The sequence below is a fragment of the Cervus elaphus genome, chromosome 14 (assembly GCF_910594005.1).
Source record: "Cervus elaphus chromosome 14, mCerEla1.1, whole genome shotgun sequence".
Lineage (NCBI taxonomy): Eukaryota > Metazoa > Chordata > Mammalia > Artiodactyla > Cervidae > Cervus > Cervus elaphus.
Window position 1 is genome coordinate 7,328,160 of NC_057828.1, and position 20,319 is coordinate 7,348,478.

At 44.3% G+C, this 20,319-nt stretch overlaps 1 protein-coding gene and 1 non-coding gene across 2 annotated transcripts in view; one reads left to right on the forward strand and one right to left on the reverse strand.

The window, feature by feature from the left end:
• The window catches only part of PM20D1 (peptidase M20 domain containing 1), a 36,098-nt gene that overhangs the window by 10,583 nt on the left and 5,196 nt on the right, over nt 1–20,319 (reverse strand). The window contains exons 2-11 of the mRNA XM_043924142.1: nt 10,531–10,744; nt 8,151–8,237; nt 6,403–6,635; nt 5,642–5,728; nt 4,419–4,552; nt 3,905–4,024; nt 3,048–3,123; nt 2,622–2,683; nt 2,300–2,378; nt 273–344 (exon numbers count right to left, since the gene is read on the reverse strand). Of these exons, the coding sequence (XP_043780077.1) occupies nt 273–344; nt 2,300–2,378; nt 2,622–2,683; nt 3,048–3,123; nt 3,905–4,024; nt 4,419–4,552; nt 5,642–5,728; nt 6,403–6,635; nt 8,151–8,237; nt 10,531–10,699 (1,119 nt within the window). The 5' untranslated portion in view covers nt 10,700–10,744. The remainder of the gene's footprint in view (nt 1–272; nt 345–2,299; nt 2,379–2,621; nt 2,684–3,047; nt 3,124–3,904; nt 4,025–4,418; nt 4,553–5,641; nt 5,729–6,402; nt 6,636–8,150; nt 8,238–10,530; nt 10,745–20,319) is intronic.
• On the forward strand, nt 1,596–1,668 carry TRNAE-CUC. The gene has a single exon. It is a non-coding gene; the product is annotated as a tRNA-Glu (tRNA).

Below are 20,319 nucleotides of genomic sequence, written 5' to 3' on the forward strand. Positions count from 1 at the left end.
TAAGCCTGAGAACAGCGCCACGCGCGCCGCAAGCCCGCTCTCTCTGCTGCTGCTCTGATCATGGTTATCACCGTTCATCTCCCACCCCAGACTCCACGCTCCCTAAAGCCAGGGATCTCCTATCCCAGCCAAGCACCTGGCACGTCGGAAGCCTTTGAAAAATCATTGAACAAATGAGCCCCTGGGCCAGCCCTGGAACTGCAGCTCCACCCGGCCCCGCTGGACACACTTCAGCGGGGCTGACCCAGTCGTCGGGAACACGTGGCACGCACCTCTTGAACAGTCTGTGCGGGGTGAATTCGGAAGTTGATGATGGCCTCGGCCACAGGGGGGATGACGTTCACCTGGAGAGAGAACCACAAACCTTGGCCTGAGCTGACCTCTAGTCCCCCACACCTGGCCCCCACCCAGGAAGAGCCGACTGCTAGCAGCAGAGGGAGAGGAAGCTGCTTTGACTGAAAAACTCAAGGTTTAATATTTCTAGTCAGCCACTGTCTTCTCTGGGCCCTTGACGTGTGGTTATGTTCAATGCTAGAGGTGTGTCTCTGCTTCAGGCCAGACCTTCATGTTTCTTGGTCCTGGAGGGGTCACAGAGAGCTGCTCAGAGCAAGACTGCTTTCTCTGGGACGCCAGGACACCTCTATTTTGGCCTGTACAAGGCTGCTAGTGGTCTTCGGTGAGCGCTCTTTCCCAGGGTGCCTAGGACAGTTCTGCAGTGGTCAGTGTTGGTTCTTACTCAGGAGGGGCACCCCAGAGCCTCTGAGGCCCCATTAAGGCCCCGAGGGGGACAGTCACTATAACTGATGGTGGTAGTGATTTTCCATATCCTACTGTGAAATTTGTTCTCTGTCTGATGAGGAAAAACTAAACAGAATTAATCTAATTAGGACTAATTAGAAAAGAGGGTTAAGGCTATGGAGGGAATTTTTCCCCAGAGCCCATAAGAGAGGAGATTCCCCAATTGTGTATCTTTCTTTGAACTGCTATGGTGCAAAAAAGCACCAGACTAAGGCCAGGAGAACTTGGCTGATACAAACTGGCTGTGTGATTTTCAGATATGACAACCTCTTTGTGTCTCTGTCTCTCAGCTGGCTCCTCTTCTGTTAGGAGGACCAAATGGAAAAACAAATGTGAAAGTATTCTGGACAGATAAAAACACCATTCAAACGCAAGGACATAGTACACAGTACTATTATTTTGGTGAATTCTCTAGGCAGCTGGTGAAAACAACTCAGGTCTGGCTGACATGCCAAACACACCGGCCAGTTACAGCAGAAATGAATTCTGAGACACCATTCACTTATTCTCAAGCTGGTCTGCACAATAGCAGAGAGCCACAAGGCCACACTGGGTGGATGATCCTCCTTGAAGTTTTGCTGGTGGCACTGGTAGAAACTGGAACAGTCTAACTCCTTTCACGATTTCAGAAAGCCTCAGCCCCGGTGAGCTAGTGTGGCTAGTTCAAACAGAAAAGCTCCTTGGTGGCTGGTCCAACTGAAAGTAGACCGATTTGCTGAAAAGGAGTTCTTGGAAAAAACTTTATCAGAGTATTGGTTCACCTGAGACTTATTTCTATAAAAGTAAACCTTGGGAGTTCCCTGGTGGTCCAGTGGTTAGGACTCTGCACTCTCACTGCCAAGGGCCAGGGTTCAATCCCTGCTCAGGGAACTAGGATCCCACCAGCCAAAAAAGTAAATCTCATGTAGAATTTATATTTTTGAAGGCCATTCAAAATTTACTGTATTTTGGAGAATGACAATGTATATATTTTAAGGCTGTATACATCACAAATATTATAGATTTTTAAAATAGTAGGTGAGTTTCTCTCATTCAACTCAGGGAAAACATATTAATCATTCAGTAAATTTGTGAGGTGAATAAATCTTTCAAAACATGAGGAAGAATAACAAAAACGTGGTAAAGAGGTTGGGAATCTTTAGCCTACATGACCAAAATGCTAGACGAATATATTACATGTTAAATGAGTATAAGTCACAAGAATTAACTCCCAAATAATACCTCTTCACATCAGTGTAATGGTTATGTTTTTGAAGGGGTACAGTCCCAAAGAACCTGAGGGGGGCCCCTGAAACACACATACATGAAACTTGGCCAAACTTCATGGAGTTTGTAGATGTCAGCTAGAACCCTTGCTCCTGAGGTTTACCCATCTGATGACATAGGACAGTTGAGCACTGAGCCTTCCTACTATCCACACTGGAGCCAGAGAAGGAAGGAGAAGCCAAGAAGACAAAGCCAAGGGATGCAGGGGTGTGTGGGAGGAGTCGGGTGGGGTTACCTTGACCCCGGCATTGAACATGGTGAGCGCCGTGGTGGTCCTGACCAGCGAATTGGTTATGTAATTCCTCTCCATCAACCTAAGGCAGAAAGACTAAGGTCACTGGAAAGGTCACTGTCCACTGGAAAGAGAGGGTTGTAGGATACCCTCTTTCCTGAACCTTGGAGATCTTTAAGACTAGGAGGGGTGCCTCTGGACCAGTTAGATGTAGCGTCTGGTGGCTGAGGGATGGTTAGTCAGGCCCGGTTAAGCCACAGAGAGGAGACGGGGAAGTGGGTAGGTTTGGGGTGGGGATGTGAGGAATGGGAAGATAAAACGTTACCTGCTTACAAGGGGCCGAAATAGCCACAGGTTGTTCAAGATTATATTGGTAGGGAAGGGAAACTGAAAGGGAAAGCAACAGGTCAGGATTTCAGAGGGGTCAGCATAACAGGGTCACTGTTCTGGGACCTGGGCCTGTCCTTACTTTAGACCCGCCTCGAGAGCCCATGGCAGCAGCCTCAAGGGTGAGTGGGAACCACCTCTGTCAGAGTGGCTGGTGTTGGGTCTCAGGTTCTCAGCCTGAGCACCGACAGCCCCAATCAACAAGCTGGGTCCCTGTGTTTTGGCCCAGGCAGCAGCTGGAAGGAGGTGAGAATGGGCAGAGCACTGGCCAGCAGCAGGGCCCCTTTATTACGCTAAAGGCAGCTTCTCCAGCAGTCTTTCTGCCCCTCTCACTGCTGACCAGCGCTTGGGCGCCTCCTCACACCTCATCTGCCAGTTGTTCCAGCGCTGTCCTCAACGGCCCACCTCCAAACATGTTCGGCATCGGTGTCTGCTCCAGTCTGGAAGAGAAAGGGAGCTCAAGACTCACCCAATGCAGTCCAAGAGCAGCAGTCCAAGGAGATGATGGGAGACAGGACATTTCCACAGGCCTAGCCAGGAGGTCTCCTGCTCACCTCCCCATCACCTCCACCGTTCCAGATCTCCAAGCACGAGTGGGACTACTTCTACTCCACTCACAGGAGCTGTCCCTGAATACCAAGTCTGAGATAGGGCACCCCAGTCTCACTGCACCTATCACACTGTAGCAAAGTTATCAGCCTCTTCCACTAACTGTTGGGTTCCTGGAGGAAACGGCACCACTGTGTGCCCATTACTGGACACAAAGTCTTGGACATGGTAGATAGTTAAATATTTAGCTGAAAGAAGATAGCTTTTCTTCCTACTCTGCAAGAAAACCAGCCAGAGCTAACCTCTGCTGTTATAAACCCTGCTGTCCTCATCCACAGACAGCAGCCTTTGTTTATCTTGAAGTCGTCTTGCCAGGGCAAGTGGAGAATTTAGACGGTTCTTTTCCAGCTTGTGATCTATAATTTCAAGCCTGGACTTTGGACTATTCCAGCTGCCTAAACTAGCTTTTGTCTGCTGGCCCTTGCTTGCCATGTGGACGGGTCCCTTTCTGACCTGCCTGGGAACTGCGAGCTCTGTCCTCCCTGTAGCCGCCATCATGGCTTCTCAGCCCTGCATCAGGAGAGGAAGCTTAGTCTCCTCAACTCAAAGTGGGAAAGTGCCAGGTCTTCTAGCCGGAGTCTGGTGGGGGTGGCAGGCCCAGGAGTGGCTCACCGGCTGACCGCGGCGGCGAGAATGCCTATGCTTGTTTCCTTTGGAGGAGCTGAAGAGTGGCCTGGAGTCATGTTGACTTGCAGCATGAGGTTAATTGCACCCTTCTCGGAAACTGAAACCCTGTAAAAGAGGATCAGAGAAGGCCCTCCTGACTTCCTCCCACCCCGAATGACCCCCAGGCCCATCTGTGCAGTGGTCTGGTAAGCCAAGAGGTCTGTTTCATGCTGCTTAAAGATTTTTACTTTAGAAGAGATAGGGAAAGGAGAGCTCAGACTTGGTCAAAGCTCGGGGTGATTAAAGCAAGTGCATGCCTGTGTATATGGCTGTCGTGTCCAATGCTTTGTGACTGCATTGACTGTAGCCCACTAGGCTCCTCTGTCCATGGGATTTTCCAGGCAAGAAAATCCTGGAGTGGGTTGATTAAAGCAAGAGAAGTAGGCTTATCGATACCCAGACCAAGGTCAGCTCCCATGTGAGAACCTCTTCTGAGGTGGGGCTGGGGTGCTATACTCACATGGCAAAGGGCTTCTTGAGGTTGGGAAAGAAACCATCCAAGATGAAGCTCCCCTCATCCACCAGGAAGGCGAGCTGGACGCCCCTTGCCTGGAGCAGGGCTGAGATCTTCTGCGCCCCGTTTATCCCTGACACCTGCAGATATTGAACCCAGAGCCACAGTCCTCCTCAGTCAGATCGCCAGAGACAGCTCACAGAGACCCATTCAGCACAGCTGGGCGCTCCAGAGCCTGCCCATCCAGGCTCCTTCATGAGGGACAGGGCCCTCAACAATCCTGCTTCACAGAATCCAGAATGTCAGAGCCAGAAGGGCCCAACCCCCTCATTTCTCAAACAAAGAAACCAGGACCCAGAGTGTGAAGTGATTTGCCATCATTGGAAATAAAACACATTCATCGATCTGCCTGCTATCTCTCTTCCCATCACACTGGTGTTTCTCTGATGGACGATGTGCCTGCTGCAGGTGTTACCAGGGGGTCCATTAAACATTCAGATCTGTGCATCACACCGAGTGAAGGAAGCCACTCTGAAAAGACCACAGTCTGTAGAGTTCCAACAATATAACGTTCTAGACAAGATAAAGTTATGGAGACGTCAGAAGGTCAGTGGTTGCCAGGCTTTGGGGAAGGAGAGAGGGATGAATGGGCAGAACACAGAGGTTTCTTAAAGCAGTGACAATATCCTGTATGATACCATAATGATACACCATTATAATGTACAACACCAAGAGTGAACCCTAATGTAAACGATCACTTTGGGTAACTATGATGTGTCCGTGTAGGTTCATCAGTTGTCACAAATGTATGACTCTGGTAGGGGACATCGATATTGGGTAAGGCTGTGCATGTGTGTGGGTTGGAGAAGAAAGGAAATCTCTGTATCTTCTCATTTTTGCCATGGACCTAAAACTGCTCTTAAAAAGAAAAAAAAAAAAACCATCGGATCTACGGCACAGAGCCCAGGCATCTACATTTTGGTCAAAGTCCTTAGATATTTCTGATGACATATACACAGTGTGTGTGTACTCAGTCGTGTCCAACTCTTTGCAACCCCCTGGACTGTGTCCCGTCAGGCTCCTCTGTCCATGGAATTTTCCAGGCAAGAAGACATATTCACAGAGAAGTTGGCAAATTGTGCATCCAGGGAGCAAACCGGACCACAGTGAAGCATACTCCCTCCCCCAGGAGGGGACCCAGAGGTAGGTTTAGGATGAAGGCATTCTACCTCCTCATCATGGCCCAGAGCAATGAAGAAAGATCTTCGGGGGATGTAGCTTCTGATCAGCAGAAGCTCCAAGGCCTGCAGGATTGCCTGGGGGACAGAAGGACAATGGGAGAAGAGAAAGGCTTATTATCTAAGTGGTGGTACCGAGGCATCAGAGATATTCAGCAGCTGGCAACAGGGCTAGGATGTGATGGATTCCTTCTAGAGAGAACACATTAAAATGGCCCCAGGGGATGGAATGGAGGGAAACAGTGGGTGTATGCATGGTCAGTCACTCAGTTGTGTCTGGCTCTTTGTGACCCCACAGACTATAGCCCGCCAGGCTCCTCTGTCAGTGGGATTTTCCCAGCAAGAATACTAGAGTGGGTTGCCATTTCCTCTTTCAGGGGATCTTCCCCACCCAGGGATTGAACCCGCAACTCCTGCATCTCTTGCATTGATAGGTGGATTCTTTACCACTGAGCCACCTGGGAATCCCTGTAGGGAAACACAGCTCACATAAAACCATCCCCACCTGGAAAAAAGCATAAAACTTATCAATGTCAGAGCTGAAAGGGTATCTGGGATCATCTACTCTGATCCATATTTCACAGTTGAGAAGTCAGGACCCAGAGCAGTGACCAGCTGATGACTGGAAGTCAGATCTCCCAGAACCAAGGTTTTCTCCACCAGAACCTCCCACCTCCCAGGGGTTAGCAGAGCACCCCCACCCTGGAATGATCTTTAGGACTCTAAGGCAGAGGGAACATAGCATTCCAGACCATAACAGAGTTCTTGTTGTCCAGTGTGCCTCGACCATAGATGAAGCCATCACGCTCCAACCCAGAGAAGGGGGGCACGTCCCAGCCTCTGTCCGGGGCAGGCACCACGTCAATGTGAGCGAGGAGCATGTAGGGCTGCATGCTGGGGTCTGAGCCTTTGACAGTGAACAGGTGGCTGTAATTTCCTATGACCTCATGCCGGATAAAGCTGGTATGGAACACAGTAGGAAAGACTAGAAGCAAAGAGATGCAAAGCAATGAGAGAAAGCCAGATTCAACAGTTGCCTTTGGTTTTCCTACTAATTGATTCTCCCTGCCCTTTTCCTCCCCTTTAAAACAGGCAACCTCCTTTAGGAAGCCCTCTGGAACAAAGCTAGTCTGATTCCTGATTCACCCAATCTCTGAAATATCTCTTCCTCATATTATATTGTGCTATTACTGTGTAATAACAAGCATATCAAGACCGCATCGTTAATGACAGATAAGAGCTCAAGATCTGGACTGAACTGACCTCTACTGCTGTCACAAATACAAGTTACAGAGTGATGCAGACTAGGATTACATTAAATTTTAAATATAATAGGCCCCAGTATCCAAATTATTTGGAACCAAACATGACCTTTACCTGTGTATATTAAAAAATCAGAGATATTTTTCCTTTGCAACACAATATTCCTAATGTTTGTGTTACACAGAGATAAAAGCTGATCCTGTCGAGCACATGACCATACTTCTGTGCTCAGGTGTTCTCAGGGTCAACTATGCTAGTTACAGATAGGTAACAACACAGGCGGCTTTAGATACACGGGAGGAAGAGCTTTGATCTCTCTTTGTGCTGTGTTCGAAGAATCCACACATGCCTCTGTGGATAACTGAAAACAAGCAAGCAGGCAAACAAACAAACAACCGAAGAATACATTTCTTTTTCCTTGTCAGCCTGCTTATCTAGTCTACTGTTGCTGAACATTTCTTTCCCAATTTTTATTTCCTATTTAGTGAAGACTTTCAGCCTGGCCACTGGGGATTGATCCCAGATTCCCCACCCCTCGTCCCAGAATGCTAGAGAAGGGACTGCTGGCTGTGCTGTGCCAGCCTCTCCCACTCCTGATGACTTGAGAGGGGGCCGTTTTTTATTTGATTTAGTAAAGTGGCCTCACTACTCTGCATGAGCTTTTTTTATGGGGAGGGGGAGCTCCAAGTCTCCTTTTTCCCCTTGACCCATCCATCTTTAGCTCATGGGCAGTGGGGTGAGAAGAGAGCAATTATGTGATAGTTTAAAGTTTTTGACTGCCTAGCAGCTCAGACACGTGTTAGTAATGAATCTGGAGCAGGGCCTGGGTAGGTGGAGTGTGCCCGTGTGTGGGCTGTAGGTGTGTGTATGGAGGTAGGGAGGGGAGAAGCCTGTGGTGCAGTTCTGGAAACTTGCAGATGAAGAAGGAATTCCCAGTCCTATCTTTTTATTTTATTGACTGACATTAAAGGGTAAAAATTGACAGGGTTCAAACTCCAACCCAATGGCTATGTGCCTTGGTTCTTCAAAGGGTAAATCTAGTCTCTACTCTGTGTCTGCTCTAACTCCTGAACTCTCCCTTCTATCCCTCCCCCCTGTATACAAACATGTCCAAAGAGGCCCAAGCACATTAGGCTGCCCTCTAGTCAATCACAAGATAAACTTCTTTATCACCTTGTAAAAGCACCGTGTCTCCAGTGCTACCTCTCCTGCCCCTTTCCCACGGTTTGTGGCTGACCTTTACGAATGTATTCTCCAAACTCAGCCAGGGCTGTTGTGTTGAGCTCCTTGGGGCTGAAAGACACTGTTGGAATCTGGATGGCACCTGTTGGAGTCAGAGATGGAAGATGATAACAACCACTGATTTTTCCACAGCCCTGTGTACATAAAAAGTTCTCTTGCACTCATTATCTTATTGTGGAGGGCAAAACAATCATTCCAGGTAGGCATTGTTGGTTTTCCTGATTCAAAGGTGTGGAAAAAGCTTAGAAGCATTAGGTGAGCTGCTCAAGATTGTCCAGAAACAAGCAGTAGGACTGGGACTTAAACTCAAGTCCTTTGTTTAGGCTAATATGGTTCTTAAAGGAAGATAAAGTCCAAAACGGGATGGAGTGGGGGAGGTCAGACAGGAGTAAATTTTGTACCCTGATCCTAAGTGGGAAGCTGCTATAAATTGCCACTAAGGCCTCACTCTGCCTCTGAAACCACCAATCCTTTGATGAATCCAAGGAGCCCACTGTCCTGGGTCCCTTTGCGAACAAAGCTTTGTATCTTTTTGTGTACAGTGAGTGTGTGAAAGTCACTCAGTCGTGTCTGACTCTTTGTGATCCCATGGACTATACAGTCCATGGAATCTTCCAGTCCAGAATACTGGAGTGGGCAGCCTTTCCCTTCTCCAGGGGATCTTCCCAACCCAGGGATTGAACCCAGGTCTCCTGCGTTGCAGGCAGATTCTTTACCAGCTTAGCCACAAGGGAAGGACTCTTTGTGTACAGAGAGTAGGCTTATTCCTCATAGACTGGTTAACCCAGAGTGTCACTGATCTCAGCCCAGGTCAGCTTTGGGGGCACATGATACCTGGGAAGGGGGGCATTTAGAAGCTCCCAAACAAGCTCCTTTGTCATAAACGATGTAATCCACTCTACCCAGAAGTCCAGTTCTTGAGTTGCCGTTAGGCTCATTCCTTGGTGAAGGTTTTATATTCTTAAAGAGTTCCACTGTCAAATGCAAACAGTAGGGGGTGGGGGTGGTGTCATGAGATAATTTGATTAGAAGGTTATCTAAAAAGCACCCAGAGCAGCTTGATGTCAAGGGAGGCCTCTGACTTCTGTACTCGGTTTTGCGAAGAATCAACCCTGCATCATAGCCTACCAATAAGTGGGGATGCCAAGGTTCAAAAAGACTAAATGAACTGCCTATGTGAGATTGAGAGGCAGACTCAAGATCTGAACTCAGATGTTTTGCCTCGGCTTGGGGTTCTAAGTCATGGTGCTATGAGGTCCATATTTTAGTTTCTTATCTAGCTTTTGCTTTCTTTTGTGCAAAGAGACTCTGGTGAGTGGCTGCCCAATGCCTTTCAGAGAACTCTTTACACTAGGATGCTTTGGGAAAGCCCTGCTCTGCCTCCCAGGCCTATCACTCCAGCACAAACACAGTTTATATTTAACAACAAGGGATAGCTTTTGCATTTGCCTGCATGTTTATTTAGGCAGTTGCTTTTAATCCATTACTTAATGGAAGGGAAAAGACTGAAGATAAGCCCAACGGTGAGGAAGGATCTCATTGTTTTCATTGTTTATGCCCTAAGTCGTGTCCTGACTCTTTTGCGACCCCATGGACTGAAGCCTGCAGCCTGTCAGGCTCCTCTGTCCATGTGATTTCCCAGGCAAGAATACTGGAGTGGGTTGTCATTTCCTTCTCCAAGGGATCTTCCCGACCTAGGGACTGAACCCGTGTCTTTTGCATCCTTTCACTCTTGAGCCACCATCTCTTTTCTCCTGGATAATGCAGACTGACAAGGTAAGTAAGTTTTCAGCTTGGTTTGAGGTCTAGGGGAAAGATGTCCTTTAATTGGTAGAGGAAATTAAGAACATCTCACACCTCAGCAACAGCCCCATACTTCTTTATGGAGCCATCTAGAACCCGAAGGATCCTACAGGCAACAGAGGCTGTCACCCAGTGCTTACTCCAAGATGTAGGGTCCTGGGAAAGATGGTTCGGCTGACCTAAATTTCAGTTTCCCTCATCTGGACATAAATAAGGTTCAGATCGTTTAGTCTTAAGAGACTTAACAAGTGAAGACTACCAAAGGTTAAAGGCTGTAATGCTCCAGGCAAGCGGAGGTGGGCGTGGGGTGGGGTGGGGCGGATGACAGCCCGGTAAACCCGGGCGAAGTTCAAGCTTTCAGGGTAGGCAAGGAACGCCCTGGAGTCCCCAGGAGGCAGGTGTAGGAGCAGAGTGCGGTCTCCAGGGGCCGGAAACGGGGCTGGGGCTTGGTGGTGGGGTGTTGCTCAAGCTCGAGGGGCGGACTTCTGCGGCGGGGGAAGGGAGTCGCGGGTTGGCCCGAGGAGACGGGGACCTTTATCTGAGAATAAGCGGTGAAGGGGACCCGGGTTCACCTTTCAGCGCTTCCTTCATGGCGATGCGCTGCTCTTGGCTGAACTGAGAAGGGATTCGCAGCTCCTTTTGACTCTCCGTGCCCAGCAGGCCCTTCGATCTGGAGACGGCGGCGATACCCAGGAGCAGCGCAGACAGCGAGGCTAGCAGGCAGACGGACGGCCGAGCCATGCTCCTCTCACGTCCTTGCTGCCGGTAGGCGGCTGGAGTTTGGACCTAAACGTACGGATCAAATTCTTTCCCCTGTTACTGCTCCAATTCCCGCAACTGCCTTAGCCCCGCCCCATTCCCAGAGCTGGCCAATCGCCGCTCTCCTGGAGACGCGGGCCCACCAATCCACGGGCGACCCCGCCCCAGGCCCGCAAGGCCTTTCGGGGGTTGTGGCCTCCCGCAGGGTAGCGGGTCGCTGTGGGACTGAAGTATAGTGGGGCACCAGGCTAGTTGACCGGCAGGTCTGGCGTGCGTGTCACCTTCTGCTTTGAGATGCTAGTCAATCTCTTTCTTCGTGACAACAAATCAGATAAAAGGGGGAAGTGGCAAGTAAATGAACCAAGTTTATCAGATTTATCTTCTCGCTTCCTCTGAAGCTTAGGGTTTGACGGGTCTCCTAGGTGCCTTGAGGGAAGCTCTCCACCCTCAGCTCGGCTTCTTTTGAATCAGGACAATGTTGTTCTGTCCATGGACATTGTTCTAAAGTATTTTGGATCAGAGGAATTGCTTCTGCTTAGGAATTCGCTGGAAGTGTTTCTGATATCAATGTTAAATTGCATTTTTGCAATTCTAGGCAAATGCATTAAGACTGAAGGAGTTTTAGAAAGATTATGCATTAATAGACTTTCCTGGTGGCTCAGGCAGTAAAGTGTCTGCCTACAATGTGGGAGACCTGGGTTCGATCCCTGGGTCGGGAAGATCCTCCGGAGGAGGAAATGGCACCCCACTCCAGTACTCTTGCCTGGAAAATCCCATGGACGGAGGAGCCTGGTGGGCTGCAGTCCATGGGGTCGCAAAGAGTTGGACACGACTAAGTGACTGAACTTTCACTTTCATGTGTTACTAATTTCAGTGTGTCCAACAAACTGAAATGTGATAGCTTTCAGAGTAGAGGGTCATTCTGAAAAAACAAAACAAAAAACCTTGTAAAATACAGACACTTAAAATTAGATTTCCTGGAACCAAAAAAACTTTTCCTTTCAGATCCCTTGATGCAATATAATATGGTACCACTCTCACATTTTACAATTCCCTAAAAAAAAGCCTCGTAAGTGCTCTACGCTCAGTAACTAGTCATGACCAAACTTGCAAATTCACACTCCTGGTGTTTGCAAAAGCTCAGAAAGGGAGTGCGTTGCTCCAGCTCTTTCACTTATCCTACTTGAAAAACCAAAATAAAAAAAACCCTGCAATTGTGTACTTGTTTTTCAACAGAATTTTGAAACAATATTATGAAAACTTCACACATGTAGAAAGATGTAAAGAATAATAAAGTGAACATTTCTGTATTCACTATGCATCTTAACCCCTAGAATATTAAAGATGGAATTGACCTGGGGTCCAGCTTAGCCCCCTCCAGCCACCTGCCTGGCGCTTGGGGAGGGCGCAGTCTCCTTCAGCTGCTTCTTCAGCCACTTCTGGCTGTGGGTGGACTTGCAGGGCCCTTGGGTTTCTGAATGGTTGTCCAAGGGGCTGGGGTGCCCATTGATGGTGTGGAAGCTCACTCCCCAAGGGGCAACTCTTGGCTAATGGGAAGAGGGAGGCTAGATGGAAAGTGGTCAAGTCCCCTACTTCCTCTTTCCTCAGCTGTTCTGGGGCTGTGGTCACATCTGCTGTGGGGCCAACTGTGTGACTCCTGGTGAACCAGGGTCCACCCTCCACCCACACTCACTACCCTTTGGGATTGTGTCTTTCCTGTGAAACATTTGCCCCTGGCTCTGATTTCAGAGAACCAACCATTCATGACAGAACAAGATGTCCAAATCTTAGAGGCTTAAACAACTTCTCATGATCATGTCTCATGATCTCATGATCTGTGGGTCAGTCATTTGGGCTGGGCTCAGCTGGGGGCAGTGCTGCCAGTCTTGCCTGAGATCACACTGTGACCATGGTCAGCTAGCAGCTGGTTGGTCTAACATGGCCATACTCAAGTTTGGCTGTAAGGCTGGGCCCTGGCTGGTGGGCCGGGGAGACTCAGCTGCTCTCGGAGGCCCCTCCTCACCTGTTTCCTGTCTTGCCTGCCCCTGGGAGTGGGCTCAGTTGGGACCACAGTCCTCCCAAGTCTCCCTGCTGGGATGGTGCCAGGGAATGCATTCTGCCTCCTGCCCCGAACCTGCCCTTTGTGCTATGGGCAGCTAATGGTGCTGGCCCTCTGTCCACACCCCTGGTAGGGTGTGTGGTCCTGTTTGTAGGGTCCCCCTCCCCTCTATTCTCAAGGCTCAAGCACACCAAGACCCAAGTCTGTGCTACTCTGAAGATGATGACAAAACACAAGTGAGGAAGTTCCAGCTTCTTCTGAACACCACCACTCAGATCAGCACAGACCCTAGATGTGTGACTTTCTGGCTACCTTGGCCCACTGCTCCCCGCTCTGTACTCCCTCCCTCCAGGTTCCCGCAAGGTTGACCTTTGCTCTCTCCCCAGCCTCCACAGCTCTGGCTCTCTGTGGTCTGTAAAGTGGACTTTCACCACATACTATACTCCTGCCACATACTTGTGTTGTCATTTCTCACCAAAAAGAACTAGAAGCATCACTACGAACAAAGCTAGTGGAGGTGATGGAATTCCAGTTGAGCTATTTCTAATCCTGAAAGATGATGCTGTGAAAGTGCTGCACTCAATATGCCAGCAAATTCGGAAAACTCAGCAGTGGCCACGGAACTGAAAAATGTGTTTTCATTCCAATCCCAAAGAAAGGCAATGCCAAAGAATGCTCAAACTATTGCACAATTGCACTCATCTCACACGCTAGCAAAGTAATGCTCAAAATTCTCCAAGCCAGGCTTCAACAATATGTGAACCATGAACTTCCAGATGTTCAAGCTGGTTTTAGAAAAGGCAGAGGAACCACAGATCAAATTGCCAACATCCACTGGATCATTGAAAAAGCAAGAGAGTTCCAGAAAAACATCTATTTCTGCTTTATTGAATATGCCAAAGCATTTGACTGTGTGGATCATCACAAACTATGAAAAATTCTGAAAGAGATGGGAATACCAGACCACCTGACCTGCCTCTTGAGAAACCCGTATGCAGGTCAGGAAGCAATAGTTAGAAATGGACATGGAACAATGGACTGGTTCCAAATGAGAAAAGGGGTACGTCAAGGCTGTATATTGTCACCATAATTATTTAACTTATATGCAAAGTATACCATGAGAAATGTTGGGCTGGATGAATCACAAGCTGGAATCAAGATTGCTGGGAGAAATATCAATAACCTCAGATATGCAGATGACACCACCCTTATGGCAGAAAGCGAAGAAGAACTAAAGAGCCGCTTGATGAAAGTGAAAGAAGAGAGTGAAGAAGTTGGCTTAAAGCTCAACATTCAGAAAACTAAGATCATGGCATCCAGTCCCATCACTTCATGGCAAATAGATGGAGAAATAGTGGAAACGTGTCAGACTTTATTTTTTTGGGCTCCAAAATCACTGCAGATGGTGATTGCAGCCATGAAATTAAAAGTTGCTTACTCCTTGGAGGAAAAGTTATGACCAGCCTAGACAGCATATTAAAAAGCAGAGACATTACTTTGCCAGCAAAGGTCCGTCTAGTCAAGGCTATGGTTTTTCCAGTAGTCATGTGAGAGTTGGACTATAAAGAAAGCTGAGCACTGAAGAATTGATACTTTTGAACTGTGGTGTTGGAGAAGACTCTTGAGGGTCCCTTGGACTGCAAGGAGATCCAACCAAGTCCATGCTAAAGGAGATCAGTCCTGGATGTTCATTGGAAGACTGACACTGAAGCTGAAACTCCAATACTTTGGCCACCTGATGCAGAGAGTTAACTCATTTGAAAAGACCCTGATGCTGGGAAAGATTGAAGGTGGGAGGAGAAGGGGACGACAGAGGATGAGATGGTGGGATGGCATCACCGACTCAATGGACATGAGTTTTGAGTAAACTCTGGGAGTTGGTGATGGACAGGGAGGCCTGGTGTGCTGCAGTCCATGGGGTTGCAAAGAGTCAGACACGACTGAGCAACTGAACTGAACTGAACTGAAGTTGCTTGTTGGCCAGAGTCTGTTCTGAAGTTAGGCAGTGGGTTGGGGCAGGGGTGCAGCAGGGCTGTGGGTATACCTGTGCCCCAATCTGGGTCATAGTCACAGCGGCTGCCCCCTCATGCCATGTTAGCATCTGTCCTTTCACCATGGGGCCATTATCACCTCCCCTGTCATCCCTCAAGCAAAACTACTCTGTGGAAGTACAAGGTCCTAATGGATGTGTCCATTTTCTGCACCACAAATTAGATGAGATTTCTGAATGGGAAAAAAATAGAGTTGAAATGATTTTTTTAAAGTGGACATTGACAGAATTTTTATTAAAAGTAGTTTAATTCTTACCAAACTGAATTTTTTTTTTTTTGACCAAGTTGCTGGGCTTGTGGGATCTCAGGTCCCCAACCAAGGATTGAACCCTGCATGGCAGTGAATGCCTGGAAATCCTAACCACCAGGCCACCAGGGAACTCCCCCCAAATTAAAAAATTTTAATTGTCAACTCAATATACATTTATGCTCCTTTGAACTCTTTGGAAAACACAGGAAAGAGAAAGAAAAAAAAAATCAGGTGCCATCCCAATATCCAAAGATATTCACTCATAATATTTTGATGTTGCCCAATTTTTTCCTATGCTCACAAATACTCACACATGAAATATGTATCTGCTTTAAAATGAAACAGATGCATACTATAGCCAGAGTTCTATATTTTGCTTCTTTCTTTTGACATTATCATAAGTATTACCCTGTCCTTAAATATTCTTTAAATTCTCTTATCATGGAATATTTAAAAGTTAATGACTGTATGCAATGACTATGTAAAGCAAATAATCACGCAACTGTGACCTCCCCAATGATCAATAACACTGAAGGTGTGTATGTGACCCATTGCCTCTATCCCTCAATTCCTGCCCAAGTAACCACTACTTGAGATCGTATGTGTCTATGTGTGTGCTTTAAATAGTTCTACCACATATGTGTGAGCCCTGACATATATGTATATGTATGAGAGGAGAGTTTGGTTTTGCTTGCTTTCATAAAAATGATAGCATAGTCCTATGAAAAGTTTTTTCACTCAAAATTTTGTTTGTGCTATTTATTTATACTGTTATATCTAGCTGTGGTCTATTCACATTCACAATGCATGATATTGCATTCTGTGAACATACAAACATCTGTTGTACTTGTCTCTTGGGCTACAGGTGAAAGAGATTCTCTGGGGTATATCCCAAAGTGGAAATGTTGGGTTGGACTGTATGAGGGTATTCAACTGGAAATTCTGAACCATTTTCCAAGGCTACTGAACGAGTTTATATTCCCATCATTGAGCTGCGTATAGTATGTAAGTTCCTATTGCTTCACTTTCTCGCCAGCACCAGACACTTCAGATGAGTAATTTTGCCTATTTTGTGGCTGGAAAGTGATATCTCATTGTGGTATTAATTTGTACTTCCCAGTTTATTAAGGAGTTTAAGTATCTGTTCGTATGTTTATTTGCTATTTGTGTTTTCCAAACAAAATGGCTGTTTACTTCTTTTGCCTATTTTTGTTTTGAGTTGTTTTCCTTCTTATTGACTCTTCAGAGTATCTAAATATTGTGGATAGTAATATTCTGTTGGTTATATTTATGTTGCAAATATTTATGTCCATTTGTGTCTTGTATTTTCACTTTCTTTACATTCTTTTGATGAACTGAAGTCTAATTTTAATGTAGGTGAATTTATCAAACTTTTGTTTTCTTGTTTAATATCATTTCCTATTTAAGCTTATAAATATATTTTGATATGCTATCTTTTTAAACTTTTGCCTTTTACGTCAAAGATCTTAATCCATCTGGAATTGCTTTTCTATAAATGGTGTGAGGTCAGGTCTAATTTTGTTTTTCTCCAACTAGCTAGCAGTTTTTCTGGGATCATTCATTAAACAGTCTATCCTTTCCTCAGTGATCTACAAGGACAACTTTCCCATTTACTGAGTTTTCAGTATGAATGAGCCCATTACTGGGCTTTCTATATTGTGCCACTGGCTTTGTTTATTCCTATGCTAATATGACTGTCTTAATTACTATAACTTTAAAATGTGTCTCAACATCTGGTGGAGCATGTTTCTCCTTTAGCCTGTTAATGTAATGAATTATATTAATAAGTTGAAAAAATGTAAACCACCCTGACATTCCTAGGATAAACTCAACTTTGATAAACCCATTGCTGTATCTTCTTTTAGAGTTTTTGCAATTCTATTTTTAAGTGTGATTGGTCTGTACTTTTTTTTTTTTTGGATTTGGTATCAAGTGTATAGTAGAAATCTAGTTAGAGGATACTGTAGTGATTTCTAGCTGCCCTATATTTGTTTCTCCTTCCTTCTAAGTAATAAGAACCCTGATGAGCTCAACACATTGACACCCAGATAAAAAATCAAATTTCCCAGACCCACTCTTGTAGCTAGGTTTGCCATGTGACTAAACTTGGAGAATGAAGGATAAGTAGATACTCTCTGCTTAAATCACTTTCTCCAGTTTCACATGTGATGGTTGGCAGCTCCAGCAGGCATGCTGGACCATGAGGATCTGCTTTTATGGGGAGGGAAGGAGGTAGAGAGAGAGGGGGCAGTGCAGAGAGAGAAGAAAGAGGAGAAGAAGGGGAGGGAAGGGGAAAGAAAGGGAAATCTGAGCTTGACTTTCCTTCCATTTGTTTTATTTGCTTGTTTTTTGCATTTTCTGGAAGAGTGTTTATAAAGTAGGATCAAATATCTAAGATATTTTCTAATAATTCTAAAAAATAGAATAATTTGGACCTGGTATTTTCTCTGTGGGAAGATTTTAAACTGATGATTTCACTTAATAGTTACAGGATTTTTCAGCTCTCTACTGTTTTCTTGATTCCATCTTTGGTATATTATATTTACTAGCAACTTATTCATTTCATTTAAGTTTTCAACTTTATATTAGCTAAGAGTTTAAACTCTGGAGCCAGATTGTCTGAGTCACATTCCAAGGCCTTCAACATTCATTGAGTTGTGCTGATGACCTTGGGAAATTCACTTAATCTTTCTGAGCCTCAGTTTCCTCATCTGTAAAATGGAGATACCAACAGTATGTACCTCTTAGAGTTGTTGGGGGGATTAAATTAGTTTATGTACATGAAGAAGAGCACGTGGCATATAGTAATCGTTGAATGGGTGTGAGCAGTTCTTACTGTCTCCTTTCTTTTGTTTTCTTTACATTTGTTTGTTTTCCAGCTGCCATAGTTGAATGTTTGGCTCATTAATTTTTGTCTTTTTTCTTTTCTGATAAAAGCATTCAGAGCTATAAAGTTACTATGATGCACTCTTCCCTGTGTCCATGTGTTTTGATATGTAGTATTTTCACTATTGTTTAGGTCTAAGTGTTTTAAAGTTTCCATATAATTTCTTCTTTGACTATGAGTTTTTCAGAACTGTTTTTAAAATTTTAAAAAATGCATACCTTTCTGTTCCCTTTTTGTAACTGATTTTTAACAACAATGCAGTGTCACAAAATGAGGAATGATACCTACGTTTGAAATTTGTTGAGAATTGCTGTAGGGCCTAGTATGTGAACAATTTTTGTAAATATTTCATATGCTCTTAAGAAGTGTAAATTTTAGTTGTTGTGTGCAGAATTCTATGTATGTTCACTAAATCAAGATTGTTTATTTTATTGCTTAACTCTTTCATACCTAACTTTTTAAAAATCTGTATGAGTTACACACCAACAGTATATCGAAATCTTCCATTGTGTTGCTGGATTTGCCATTTTTTCCAGTTTTTAAAATATCAATTTTGCTGTATTTATTTTGAGACTTTTATTGGGTGCATTCAAATTTAGAACTGTTGAAAATTTTATCATGACATAGTGGTCTTCTTTATGCTTCATGATCTCCTTGTCTTAAAGCCAATTTTTTGCAATTAATATAGCTACCTCATTCTTTTGGTTAATATTTGTCTTGTATATGTTTTCTTCCATTTTTTGTCCCTATGTTTTACAGGGTCTCTGAATTTAATTTTTAATCTAATCAGACAATTCCGTTTACTAGTGAGATTAGTTATATTTTTTGTGATTTCTTGTGTATTTGGGCTTATTTTTATCTTCTTTTTATTAGCACTACTTTTTCTATGCTTCTTTCCTGCCATGTACTGGCTTTTTAAACAGCTTATTAAATTTTCATCATGTGGGTTTTTTTATTATCCTATTCTCCCCTGCCTCACTGGTTTGGACATTATATTCTTTTCCATCTTATGATTTACTATTGAAATGTTATATTCATCCTTAATAAATTTGAATTTAATACCATAACTCTTTTCCTCTGAAAAATAAGAAGACATTTGAACACTTTAATTCTGGTTGCCTTCTCTTTATATGCTCTTATAGTTTGTTATTTTAATTTTTAAATTTATTTTAAAAAATAACCTAGTTATGCTATTATTATTATATAGACATTTCCTTATATTTACCAATATGTTTACCTGTTTCCTTGTTTAATCTTTCTTCTTGAATCTCAAACCTTACTTCTGGAATAATTTTTATTTTTCCCAATATTCATCCTTTTGAAGCTACTTGATTGAAAGTTGTGACAGTCAACTCTCTCAATTGTTGTCTATTTGAAAATATCTTTATTTGATACTCATTCTTGTAAGATAATTTTGAGTATACAATTTTAAGTTGATGGTTATTTTAACACTTTGAAGACATTAATTTACTGTTTTCTGGCTTCCACTTTTTTCTATTGAGAAGTTGTCTGACAATGTAATTATTGATGTTTTGTAGTGAACTGCTTTCGCTCTGGCTCCTTTTAAGGGCTTCTCTTTGTTTTTAGTGTTCTTAAGTTTCACTACAAGGTGTCTAGAATTTCTTTTTTTTTAATGTGTACAATTCAATATGTTCACAAAATGTGCAACCATTACCACAGTCAATTTTAGAACATTTTCATCACCCCCTAAAGAAACCCTGTACCTTTTGACCATTATCCCCTAATTCCGTTCACCTTCCTTCCTAGACCTAAGCAATCACTAATCTACTTTCTGTCTCTATATACCTACCTATTCTGGACATTTCATGTAAATGGAACAATATAATATGTGATCTTTTGTGTCTGATTTCTTTCATTCAACATAGTTTTCAAGGTTCACCTGCATTATAGCCTGTATTAGTACCTCATTCCTTTTTCTGTCCAAATAATATCACATTATATGAGTATACCACATTTCATTTATTCATCTTTCATCTATTGGTGGACATGTGGATTTTCACTGTTTGACTGTTATGAATAGTGTTAGTATAAGCCTTCATATATATTAAAGAATAGTTGATTTACAATGTTGTGCCAATCTGCTGCACAGTGAAGTGACTCATTTATACATGTGTAAACAACAAGATCCTAATGTATAGCACAGGGAATTATAGTCAATATCCTGTGATAAACCATAATGGAAAAGAATATTAAGAATGTATATATGTGGATAACTCATTGTGGGTTTGATTTGCATTTCCCAGGTGGCAAATGATGTTGATAATGTTGACATGTGCTTATTGGCCCTTTGTATATCTTCCCTGGAGAAATGTC